The sequence below is a fragment of the Parus major genome, chromosome 21 (genome assembly GCF_001522545.3).
Source record: "Parus major isolate Abel chromosome 21, Parus_major1.1, whole genome shotgun sequence".
Taxonomy (NCBI): Eukaryota; Metazoa; Chordata; class Aves; order Passeriformes; family Paridae; genus Parus; species Parus major.
In genome coordinates this window covers 6,433,444-6,445,005 of record NC_031789.1, presented here as the reverse complement: position 1 = coordinate 6,445,005, position 11,562 = coordinate 6,433,444, and the positions used below count along the sequence as shown (strand labels likewise).

Sequence of the window (11,562 nt, the reverse complement as noted above, 5' to 3'; positions counted from 1 at the left end):
CTGCAGGCTTCCCTGGAATGCTGATCCCAGAACCACAGCTCAGGCAAACCAGGGCACTTCAGCACAAGTAGAAGTTGCCCTGGCCTGGCCTGGGTTCAGCTCTAGAGCTGGGGGACACCCAGGGGATGCTGTTCCCAATTCTGGCTTCTTGTGCAGTGTTTCAGGGAGGGTTTTGGCTCCTGGCCGTGCTGGCTGCAGAGGAGGGGAAGGGAATGGGTGCACTGAGCTGTGCTGGGTCAAAGAGCAGTAAAAATCCCCTTGGCTCCAGCAGCCACTCCCCAAAGGGACGGCTCCAGGCTGTGGATCCAGGGCTGGAAACAGCCCTGCTGGATAAATACGGGCTGAGGATTTTTGGGTTGGCCTTTTCCACGGTGCCCTGCTGTGGCAGGCAGCACAGGTGGCTCAGGTGTGTCACTGAGGTGGCCTGGGACTGTCCCCTCAGGTATTCCGAGAGCAGGCCATCGACGGGGAGACCCTGCCCCTCCTGACAGAAGAGCACTTGCTGAACAACATGGGGCTGAAGCTGGGACCTGCCCTGAAGATCAGGTCACAGGTAGGAAAATCTCCTCTCTTACAACAAGTGACACCATTTAAAGCTGCCCCTGGGGCTGTCCAGAAACGTGGTTGATAGAATATCATTTATTAAGCAATAATTTAGTTGCATTTCTGTTTCAAGACTGCTCCATCTGTCCTTGAAAATGTTCCATAGCCTCACCTGAAACCTGTCACAGCTGTGTCAGGGAGAAACCACTGACAGAATTCAGTACCCAGGGGCAGAAATGAACAGTCCAGGATGAGTGGTGGGAGGAATAACAGGGATGCAGTGGGAAGCTCTTACAAGGTTCCATCCACAGCAGTTCCACTCCTTCCCCTCAGTGGGACTCAAACCCAGAATATCCCTGCTGGATTCTTTCCCCACCGAGTGCTCCAGGTCTCTCCTGACACGTGTAAGAGCCAGGCCGTGCTGGGTCCCCTCGGGAATTGTCCTGGGTGGGGCTGTGGCTGTCACTGCACTCGCTGGGCCCACGGGGACAGCTCTGGCACAGGTCCCCAGAGCCACGCTGCCTGTGCTGGGCTGGAACAATGAGAGCGGCTTTACTGCTTTCCCTGCAGCCCTCGCTGTTTATGAGGGGGCTCATAAAAAGGTTCTGTGGGCAATTGTTCCCCGTGGGTCAATTCAGGAGGAAATAAAACTCTTATGTTCCTTAAAAAACAAGAGAGCCCTGAACAGCTCAGAGATGGGGCTTGGGCTGGGGGGAATGCGAGATAGGGGCTGGAACGTGAAAAATTCCTTCCATTTAATCAATAGTGTTTCAAGTTCTGTAACAAGGCAGGGCCGGGGTTGGATGGGGGGGAGCAGAGCCCTGATGCTGCTCCCTGAATAATGTCCCACTTGTCTGGGTCCAGCAGCAGCCCCTGGTTTTGTTTAAGCTGAAATGGGAAGCAGCTGTGGAGGTGCTGGGAGGCTGTGGGGCCTTTGGCCCGTGCTGGGAGGCAGGAGCTGCTGCAGGAGAGGGGTTCAGGCTCCTTCCAGCAGGAGTTTTATTCTCCCTGCCTGCCTTGGCCTTTTCAAGGGCAATTCCTGCTGTTCCGAAGAGGCCGGGCAGTGCTGTGCCAGCAGCACAGGGAGAGCAGAGTCCTGGGGGAGTGTCCATGGATAAAAGGGGCAGGAATGAGCCGGCTCCCCTCACCTGGGGTGTCCCAGCACGCCTGGAGCCGGGGCAGGGGGAGCCAGGGCAGACCTGGGGGCTCTGGCAGGAAAACAGGAGCAGGACCTCGGAACCAAATCCTTGAGGAAAAGAGAGGAAACCTTCCCTGGTCTGGTTTTCAGGTGCATTGGAGCGGGATTGCTCATTCCAGTTTTGTTCCACAGAACAGTTTGGGGTGGATGGGACCTTAAAGCCCATCCAGTGCCACCCCCTGCCATGGGCAGGGACCCTTCCCTCTATCCCAGGGCGCTCCCAGCTGTGTCCAGGCTGGCTTTGAACACTTGCAGGGATGGGGCTGCTCAGGAGAACCTCTCCTGTCAGCAGCTCCTGGTGTTCTGCACAAACCCCCGCCGGTCCCGGGGTGTTGTCCTGCCTTCATCCATCCCACAGCTGTTGTCCCGGTTTTCCCGCAGGTGGCCAAGAGGCTGGGCCGGGTGCTGTACATGGCCGGCTTCCCGCTGGCGCTGCCGCTGCAGCCGCCGGGGCTGCGGCCCCCGGAGCGGGAGGTGGCCCCGGGCGAGCTCCGCCCGGCCTCCACCGGCAGCGTGGCCTCGCCCTTCGGCAGCGCCGTCCCGGCCAGCCGCGGCTCCCCCAAGCAGGAGAACGGGAACCCTTCCCTGCTCGGCGACACCACCAAACCTCCGTCCTAACTGCGGCCGCGCCCGGCCCCAGGGAACGCCAGGACAGGGCGGCGCCGCCTCCCGCAGCAGCGCCCGCGCCGGAGGACGAAGGGAGGCTTTGCTTTTTAGTTTTTGGATGCATTTGCTTTTTTTTTTTTTTTTTTTTTTTTTTTTTTTTTTTTTTTTTTTAGAAAAAAAAAAAAAAAAAAAAAAAAAGAAAGAACCACGGAGATTTCTGAACTGTCAAAAATGAAAGGGAAGGGAGGAAGATTATCCAAAGATGTTGTCGTGGGACGACGCCAAGGGAAGAGAAGGAGGATGGAGGATGGAGGCAGCATTCCCGTTCCCTTCCACACTCCTCAGTGCAGCTGGAGAGCCCTGCACAGGGATAATGGACAGGCTGCTCTTGGCCTTCAGGAACTCCAGGCTGTGACTCCACAGGGAAGGGAAGGGGCTCTGCTCCTGCCACCGCTACTTGGAGCAAAAAAACCCATCCACACCCACCCCAGCCACCTTCCCAGAGCTCTCCTCCTCCCTGGAAACTGGGCTCAGTTCCTCATTCAGGTGTTCTATGCATCTCTAGCAACTTTGAAAACAATACCAAAGACAGACAAAAAGGATAAAAAGACAAAAAAAAAAAGACAAAAAGAAAAAAAAAAAAAGGCAAGTTCCCGTCCATGTTTACTTTGTGCGGATGGTACCGAGGCAGCCTGCCCTGGCCCAGGGGGCTGGCAGCGCCAGGAGGGCACTGGGAGCTGTTCTCCATGGCACGTTGGGGTTCAGGAGCAGCAGCAGGGATGCTCTGGGGGAGGAGGGGTCCCAGCCTCGCTGCCCCAGCCTCACTGCTGCAGCTGGGGTTGGTTTTATTTGAAGCCTTGTTACAGAGGTGGATGTATTGCACATTCTGGCCTGCTGTGGAGCACGAGACACAGCCCTGGGAGCAGGGCAGGGGGCAGGCTGAAAACAATGGGCAGAGTTTTTACTACTGTGAATGAGCTGGGAACTCCTGGGGGTGACCTCCTGTGACTTGTACAGTTGTGAACAACAATCACATGTGGTACTTTTCTCTCTCTCCCCCCACCCCCCTATTTTTTTTTTGGGTTTGTTTTTTGTTTAAATGTTGCACGTGCTGCCGTTTTTCTTACAGAATAGCTTTGGTGGTACTTTAGCTTCTTTATATTGTAAAAAAAGGAAAAAAAAAATCATTATCCATCACATCACGATAAAAATGCTTTCCAGCAATCAATTTAAATAAAAAAGAAAAACACTTAATTTACAAATGGTACCTGGCTTTACCCAAGCAGTGTCTGTCTTTGCTTTCCTGGGTGCCCACCTGGGCCAGGTGCAGCTGAGCTGCCAATTCCTGCCTGGAATCCAATCCCAGGCTTGGTTCCCAGCTGGCAGAAGGCAGCCAGGACCTTGCCCAGCTAAGTTAGAGCCAGGAGAAAAAAGGAATCCCTTTTTCTTTGGGAAGAACAGGTAAGTTAATATCTCTTTCAAAGTGAAAACCTTTACATTTACAGTGGTGCAGTTCTCACCTGGGCAGTGTTTCCTACATGAACAATTTTGCCTTTCCTTATTCCTTCGTGCCTGCACAACGTGGAACTTTAAAGTTTCCTTCTGCAGCACTCTTAGAGCCAGCTTGAACTGATCAGGGCTTCCATGGAAGACTCTGGAAGAGTCTGTGCAGTCCTTGAGGCCTTCTGGGCACCAGGAAGGGTTTGCTGAGGGCCCCAGAGCTACTCTGGGGTGGTTGGTGGGGCAGAGAGGAGGAACCTTGGACAAAACCCTCGTCCTTCCCTTGCTCAGCTCACTTAGCAGGGGCTGGAAGTGGACTCTGTGCTATTGAAAGCAGCAGATTTTAATGAGGGGCTTTTATTCCCTCTGCTGAGCAGTTTTTACTGGCCTTGACTTGGCCACGGTTTTATTGGTACCAAAAACAGAGCTGGTAGAAAAAGCTGGAACAGTCCAGGTTGAGTTGAAAAGTCCAAGTTGTGTCACCCAGCGGGTCCTGGGTGGCACCTGGGGCTGGTCCCACCTGTGTTCTGGCTCTGCCAGCAGCTCCAGGTGCTGCAGGCTGGAGGGGCTGGAGGTGCTCAGTCCTCATCAGAGAACTGCAGGTCCTGCACGACGTCGTCCCCACCCTGTGCCAGCTGCTGCAGGTCGGAGCGGGACAGCCCCCGGGGGCAGCTCCGGGAATCCCGGGAATGCCGGGCTCCTTCCCCGCCTTCCTCTGCCGGGGGAAAGGGAGAGGGGTCAGTAACCTGCCCCTCCAGGCTGTGTGCAGCCCCTCCTGGCATCCTCACCAGACAAAAAGGCCCCGGGTGCTGTCAGGAATTCCCCACTCACCCTCTGACTCGCTGTCTTCTTCCAGTTCTTCCTCCTCCTCTTCCTCCACTTCGTAATTTCCTTCTTCATCATCGTCCTCCTCCCCAAACTCCTTGCTGCTGGCTTCTGAGCTGTCATCTGAGGCCTGCCTGGCTCTGCCCTTCCCTGGAGGGGTTTTCAGGGAGTGAGTGGAACATGAACAGGAGGGCACAGAGCTCAGGAGTGCCAGGCACACTCACAGGGAGACTCCTCCACATTTCTCACAAACATCCCCCTCAAAAGCCACCCCCCTTTGCTCCACAGGCCCAGCACCTCTTCCTGAGCCACTCCCCATTCCCAGCTTTCCCCTTCTGCCAGAAATCCAGCTGGAAGACACAGGAGTGCAGGTTCCTCCCCAGCTCCTGGTTCTTTCCTGCTGAGATTCCCAAACTGGATTCTCTCCCCTCTTCAGCTCTTGCAGAGACCCCAGCCAGGGATTCTTTCCTGCCTGACAAACATTTCCCATTCCAGGGGGAAGCTCATCCTGATGTGATGGAATTCCCTGCATCCAGCACCATTCCTGCTGCCCTGGGAGGATTCTGGGGGTGTGATCCTGCTGAAATTCCTGCAGCAGGAGCAGGAATCCCCCTCGGATCCACAGCACCAAGAAGGGACTGCAGATTCCCTTCCCTTCCTGCTGCACACACCTGGGACATCCCAAACATTCCAAATCACAGAAGGACTGCCCAGATTTATCCCAAACTCTGTGGTGAGATTCCCAGGCAGGTTGCACAATTTACTGTGGCCCTCTCGTGGTCACAGCCCAGGTGGCATCACCCCCTGCTCTCCAGGATTTCTTGGCTTGTTGGGAACGCTTGGAAGCTCAGGTGGGGTGAAATAAATAAACCAGAAGTGCAGCAAGGACAGGACCAAAGAGCCCTGTGCTGGTGACAGCCCCTGCCAGGCCCAGAACCTGCACAGGGCTCTGTGCAGCCAAGCAGCCCCTGGATTTTGGGCTCAGACCTGGTGGGTGACAAGGGAGAGCCAAGGGGAGCAGAGTGTGGGGCATGCCCAGGGAAAGAAACACACAAATGAGGCTTTAAAAAGAGCAGGATAAAAGCATCCCAAACGCCTTCAGTGCCACTTCATCCTCTGCTCTCCCTCCTTATCAGGGAATCTTGAACCCAACATGGCCAGCATGAAACCCCCTTAGGACAGGGCCAAACTGACCCCCAGCACATGGAGCTGTGGGAAAGGAAAAATGGGATCGAGGATAAGGAAAATGGGATTGTGGACCAGGAAATGGGATTGTGGACCAGGAAATGGGATTGTGGACCAGGAAATGGGATTGTGGACCAGGAAAAGCCCAGCCCCAGCCCTGTACCTTTCACAGAGAATCCACCGTTCTCCTCCTCAGAGTCACTGTCCAGCTCGAAGAGATCCTTGAATTCCTTCTTATCCTCCTCCTTTCTCTCATCCTGCTTCCTGCGCTTGATTTCTGGGAAGTTCAAGTCTTCAAGCTGGAAAGAAAACAAACCCAACAGTAAGAACAGCCCTTATTTGTGCTTTTAAATGTCAAAGGCTGTGTTTAAAGGCAGGAACTTGGCTTTTCCCAGCCTGCCCAGAGCAGCTGGGTCTGTCTGCTGCCAGCCACAGATTTGTGAGGGGGTCCCAGGGGTGTGAGACACGCAGAGCTCTGCTGCTGCATTGATCTTCCCCTAATAAACTACTTTAGCTAATGGAACATCCAGTGCAGGGATGAAGATGCAGGATATCCGTGAGAGGCTGGCTGGGGGAGCTCTGCAGTGACAGCCATGCAGGCCAGGCTGTGCTGGGCAGCTCTGAGCCACTCCTGGCTTTGGGTGCAGATTTCAGGATTTCAGGAGCTGAGGATGCTCAAGGTCTGTCTGCATCCCCTGCCCTGATGGAGATCAATGGGCCAAGAGCCGCTGGAGCAGGCAGCCAATATCAATGCCATTAAGTCCTCTCAATTGACACCACCTCAGTGCTCTTTACACCTCTCCGGAGGGGGATTAGGGGGAGGATTTACTTGCAAGGGCTCGGGCCAGCAGGGCAAAGATAATCAGAATGCAAATGAAATCCCAAGTGCTCTCTGAGCATCAGCTGCCCCTGCCCTGCCTGGCTGCTCACCCCTCCTGGGAAGCGCTCAGGCATTAGCACACATTAGGGCTTGCTTGGGAACTCATTTCTCTCCCTGCCACCCCTCAGAGCAGCCCAAAACGCCCTCCTGTCTGAGCACAGCCACCCTCCCCTCGGGAGCCCCAGCCAGGAGGAGGCTGTGTGGAAAAGCAGAGACGGAGAGGCAGGATGGGGCTGAGGGGCAGGGACACGGAGCTGGGTGTTTGCTCTCAGCCAATTCCAGCAATTTCTCCCAGGCTGTTCCAGGTTATGGTCCCCAGCTGGGCCATTCTGATCCTGGAGCTGAGCACTTCCCAGGGCAGGCAGGAGCTGGGCAGGGAAGGGCAGAGGGCAGCAAATCACCCACCACCATTTGCATGGCCTCATTTGAAATCCTCACCTTCCCTCCTGCTCTGCCAGCTCTGCTCCCCCAGCCCTGCTGGGCTGCCTTTAAAAACAGCCCAGAGATGCCAGGGAAGAGGTTTGGGAAGCAGAATGCAGCAGGGCAGTGATCAGACACTGCCAAGCTGCTGCCCTCAGCTGACCCCACAGCTGGCACCTACCCCAGGCTGCTCACAGCAGCCCAGACTGGTCTGGGGAGGAAAGGACCCTAAATCTCCTCCAGTGCCATGGGCAGGGACCCTTCCACTGCTCAGAGCCCCATCCAGCCTGGCCTTGGACACTTCCAGGGATGGGGCAGCCACAGCCTGGGGGTGATCAGAGGGCTGAGAGCATTTTCTGTAATTCCCATCATTTCTGGGGGACAAGGCAGGCTCCTTGTCTGGGCTGGGATTCTGCATTCCCACAGTGCCCAGGAACAATCCCCATTTCCAAGGGCAGCCCTGGGTGACACCAGCACAACCTGGGCACATCCAACAGGACCTGGTGCTGGATGAACTGTGCCACCTCCACCCTTATGAAACCCCCCAGGAGCCTCAGGATGGGCACTCAAACCCCAAAGAACTGAGATTTGCACTGACACAGCCCCCAGCCCCTGTGTTCATCACACACAAGCACTAATTAGCTAATTTGGGGGCCAGCCTTTTAATCCCCAGCTAGAGGGTTCCTATCTGCTGAGTCTCACCAAGCTGCTTAGTCCCCATCCCATTAAAAACCACTGGGAAAAGCAAATGGAATGGGCAGAAAGGGTCAGAGCTGTTGTGTAAGGCAGCTCCCAGCCAGGCTGGGTTTCTTTTTTTTCCCTGTTATTACCTTTTTTCCCCCCAATGGCTGCTAATGGGACATGGATTTTCCCAGCCCTAATGGGCCTCATGGTGTTCCCTCTCCTGCTGGGGCTCACAAAGCTGCATCATTAAGCCACCAGTCCCCACCGAGCCACACAACAGCTCCATTCACCAGCAGAGCTGCTAGCAGCCTCTTGGAGAGCAAACCCCAAATCTGCCTCTCTGAACTGACTGCAAACCCCAAACCTGCCTCTCTGAACTGACTGCAAACCCCAAACCTGCCTCTCTGAACTGACTGCAAACCCCAAACCTGCCTCTCTGAACTGACTGCAAACCCCCAATCTGCCTCTCACCAGAGCAAACCCCAAATCTGCCTCTCGGAACTGACAGCAAACCCCAAACCTGCCTCTCACCAGAGCAAACCCCAAACCTGCCTCTCACCAGAGCAAACCCCAAACCTGCCTCTCTGAACTGACTGCAAACCCCAAACCTGCCTCTCACCAGAGCAAACCCCAAACCTGCCTCTCACCAGAGCAAACCCCAAACCTGCCTCTCACCAGAGCAAACCCCAAATCTGCCTCTCACCAGAGCAAACCCCAAATCTGCCTCTCTGAACTGACTGACAGCAAACCCCCAATCTGCCTCTCTGTGCAGAGAGCTGCTCCAGCAGCAGGGCAATGTCTCATCAGAGCAGCAGGGCCAGTCTGGGGCAGGAACTTGGCCCCACTCTGTGCTGTCCACTGTCCCCATGCCCTGGCTGTCCCTATCCCCATGCCCTGGCTCTCCCTGTCCCCATCCCCTGGCTGTCCCCATCCCCTGGCTGTCCCTGTCCCCATCCCCTGCACTTCCCAGGTGCTTTTTTGCCCTCTCTGTGCTTTCTGTCCCCGCAGGGCTGCCCTGGGGTGCTCCAGCCCCTCATCCCAGGCTGCTCCTGAGCTCTGTGATGTCCCAGGAGCCAGCCCTCCTCCAGGAGCCTGGTGCAGGCTCTCTGCACTAGCACTGAGCATTCCCTGGGCCAGGAGATGTGGGAAATGACAGCTGGGCATTCATGGCCAGACAGAAAGTCCCTGGGTGTCACCAGGACGTGGCTTTGGTCTCCCCATGGCTCACATTCAGGGTTTGGTACTCACTCTTTCCTTGCCACTGATTTCCAGCTGGATCTCCTTCTCTCTCAGCTTCTTCCACTGAGTGTAATATTTGGTCAGGGGCGTTCCCTCCTCCTTCACCTGCTTCTCCCACTGTTCCTGTGGAGAAAGGGTACAAATTTAAAGGTTTTCCAGGCAGTTTTCCAAAAAACACAGGGAGTCAAGGGCACAAGGTGAAGACCCTTTCCCAAACCACATTTTCCCAGCTCCCGGGCAGAAATTGGCAACCACAACTCAGAGGCAAGCAGGACTGAATGAATTTAGCCTCAGTTATTTAAGCAGCTGCTGAGTCAGGAGTGGTGGGACCGAGAACTCTCCTCAGGCCAAGCAAAGCCTGGGCAGCCAAAAGCTGAAGTGGAAAACTGGAAAACGCAATCCTGTGATGCCAAAGGCACCGAGAGGCAGCACAAAGCCCCCACAAAGGAGAATCTCTGGGGGTTTAGAGGATGCTTCAGCTTATGGCTAATCCCCAAATTATCTCTGCATGGTGGCCTGAAATGGGAGTTGCCAGATTCCAATTTCTGCCTGCTGGAAGAGGTCTGAGTCCCAGAGCTGCTGGGAACTCACAAGAGGCTCTCCCAGAATGAGCTCAGTGCCCTCTGGGACCCACTGTTACTGTCCTGGCCCTGAACACTCCCCTCTCTCCAGCTGCAGGGAGGAGACGGCACACAGGGCAAGGCAGATGATGCTGTAATGGAGAAAAATGCCTTCAAATGAAACCCACAGGCAGGAACAAGACAGGGACAGAGCAGAGGATCTATCCCAGAAAATCTGTCTCCTGCTCCTTCAATGGACACCTCTCATCACCTGCTCAGCCCTTGCTGTCAGTTCAGGCACAGCTCCCACGAGCATTTCCAAGCCCTGAGTATCACCCAGAGCTGTGTGAGTGCCTTCCCCCTGTCCTACAGCCAAGTGTTTATTTTTGAACCAAACATTCCCCTGCAGGGTCCTGGACTGGGCCCAGCCTGGGCAGAGCAGAGCCCGTTTCTGCTGCCTAGGCAGGGCAGTCAGGAGCCCATAAATGGTAGGAAGCAAATGAGATGGTTACAAACCCTTCTACCCTTCAATCATTTGGCATCCAAGTGCTGAAAAGGGGTGGTAGGATGTAAGATTAAAACTAATTCCTCACCTGACAACATCCCTTTAGCTACAGGCTCCCTCCCAGAACGGTACCTGTTCCCTGGATCACCACACAGCCCAGGAAGCTTTGCAAGACCCCACAACACAGCAGCAGATCTCAACTCAGGTGCTCCAGGGGAGCTGAGCCCCAAAAGGAGGGAGCTCCCCTGATTCCAGCTGCTCAGCCAGACACCCAGGCAGTAAATTAAAATAATCCTCAGGTTCCCACCCCAGGGCCTGCAGCCAGAGCTGCTGGGAAGAGCAGACAGTGGCAGGCTTGATGAAAACCCTGTTTTATTCAGCTCCAGAGCCTCCCCAGCTCCTCTGCCTCAGGGAGAGCCCGGGAGGTTGGGCTCTCTGCCCCTGCAGTGGGTGGGTGGTCACAGCAGTGCCCACAAAGATCCCAGCCCAGCAATCCCCCCAGAGCACCCAGGTGCCTCGCTGCAGACAGGGAGCAAGCAGCAGTTCCAGCTCCAGAGGCTGCTGAGGCACTGCCAAGCCAGTGCCACCAAGCCCTGCTCCCAGAATAGCTCTGCTGGGCCCTGGCAGAGGTGCCAGGGTTCCAGCAGCTCCCTCTCTGCTCCCTGCCCTCGCTCTGGAGACAAGCTCTGCGCTGCTGCTCCGGCCTCAGCTCGCTGCTAACGGGTGGAGCATCCAGGGATGCACAAATCCAGCCTTTCCAAAACCCCTGTGGCCACAGAGACTGCTCTGAGCCATCAATTACCTTGCAGACACATTTCCAGCAGGCAGGGAAGTGCTGGATCCCTCTCAGAGAGAGGGCTCACACACGGCTCACCTGCTCCCAGGCTTGCAGAATCCCCAAAATCCCTTCAGGCACAAACTGGCACTACAGGAATGGGATGCTGAAAGCCAGCAAAGGCCAGGCCCTGCCATACATGTGTGTGCATCCCAAACAACAGGAGGATGCAGTGTAGGGGCTGCTTTCCACCAGGCTTCAGCCCCACCTCACACAGCCCCCTTCCAGCAGCTCCTCCTCTCCCTGCCTGTGCTCCCAGGCAGGCCAGGGGAGCCCCAGGATGTCCCTGTGTCCCCAGGCTGTCCCTGTGTCCCCAGGATGTCCCTGTGTCCCCAGGGGAGTCGCAGGGGAGCCCCAGGATGTCCCTGTGTCCCCACAGTGTGTCCCCAGGGGAGCCCCAGGCTGTGTCCCCAGGCTGTCCCCATGGGAGCCCCAGGGTGTGTCCCCAGGGTGTGTCCCCAGGGGAGCCCCAGGGTGTGTCCCCAGGGGAGCCCCAGGGTGTGGCTGTGTCCCCAGGCTGTGGCTGTGTCCCCAGGCTGTCCCCAGAGGAGCCCCAGGCTGTGGCTGTGTCCCCAGGCTGTG

At 56.0% G+C, this 11,562-nt stretch overlaps 2 protein-coding genes across 5 annotated transcripts in view; one reads left to right on the top strand and one right to left on the bottom strand.

Moving 5' to 3' along the window:
- The window catches only part of SAMD11 (sterile alpha motif domain containing 11), an 87,353-nt gene extending 83,744 nt beyond the window's left edge, over positions 1 to 3,609 (top strand). For all 4 annotated transcript variants that reach the window (XM_033519229.1, XM_015648453.2, XM_015648455.1 and 1 more), the window contains exons 13-14: positions 443 to 553; positions 2,123 to 3,609. In XM_033519229.1, coding sequence (XP_033375120.1) covers positions 443 to 553; positions 2,123 to 2,359 — 348 coding nt within the window. In that variant the 3' untranslated portion in view covers positions 2,360 to 3,609. The remainder of the gene's footprint in view (positions 1 to 442; positions 554 to 2,122) is intronic.
- A 565-nt stretch (positions 3,610 to 4,174) lies between these two features.
- The window catches only part of NOC2L (NOC2 like nucleolar associated transcriptional repressor), a 20,236-nt gene continuing 12,848 nt past the window's right edge, over positions 4,175 to 11,562 (bottom strand). Inside the window, exons 13-17 of the mRNA XM_033519373.1 lie at positions 10,948 to 10,988; positions 9,090 to 9,224; positions 6,021 to 6,156; positions 4,679 to 4,822; positions 4,175 to 4,562 (exon numbers count right to left, since the gene is read on the bottom strand). Of these exons, the coding sequence (XP_033375264.1) occupies positions 4,426 to 4,562; positions 4,679 to 4,822; positions 6,021 to 6,156; positions 9,090 to 9,224; positions 10,948 to 10,988 (593 nt within the window). The 3' untranslated portion in view covers positions 4,175 to 4,425. The remainder of the gene's footprint in view (positions 4,563 to 4,678; positions 4,823 to 6,020; positions 6,157 to 9,089; positions 9,225 to 10,947; positions 10,989 to 11,562) is intronic.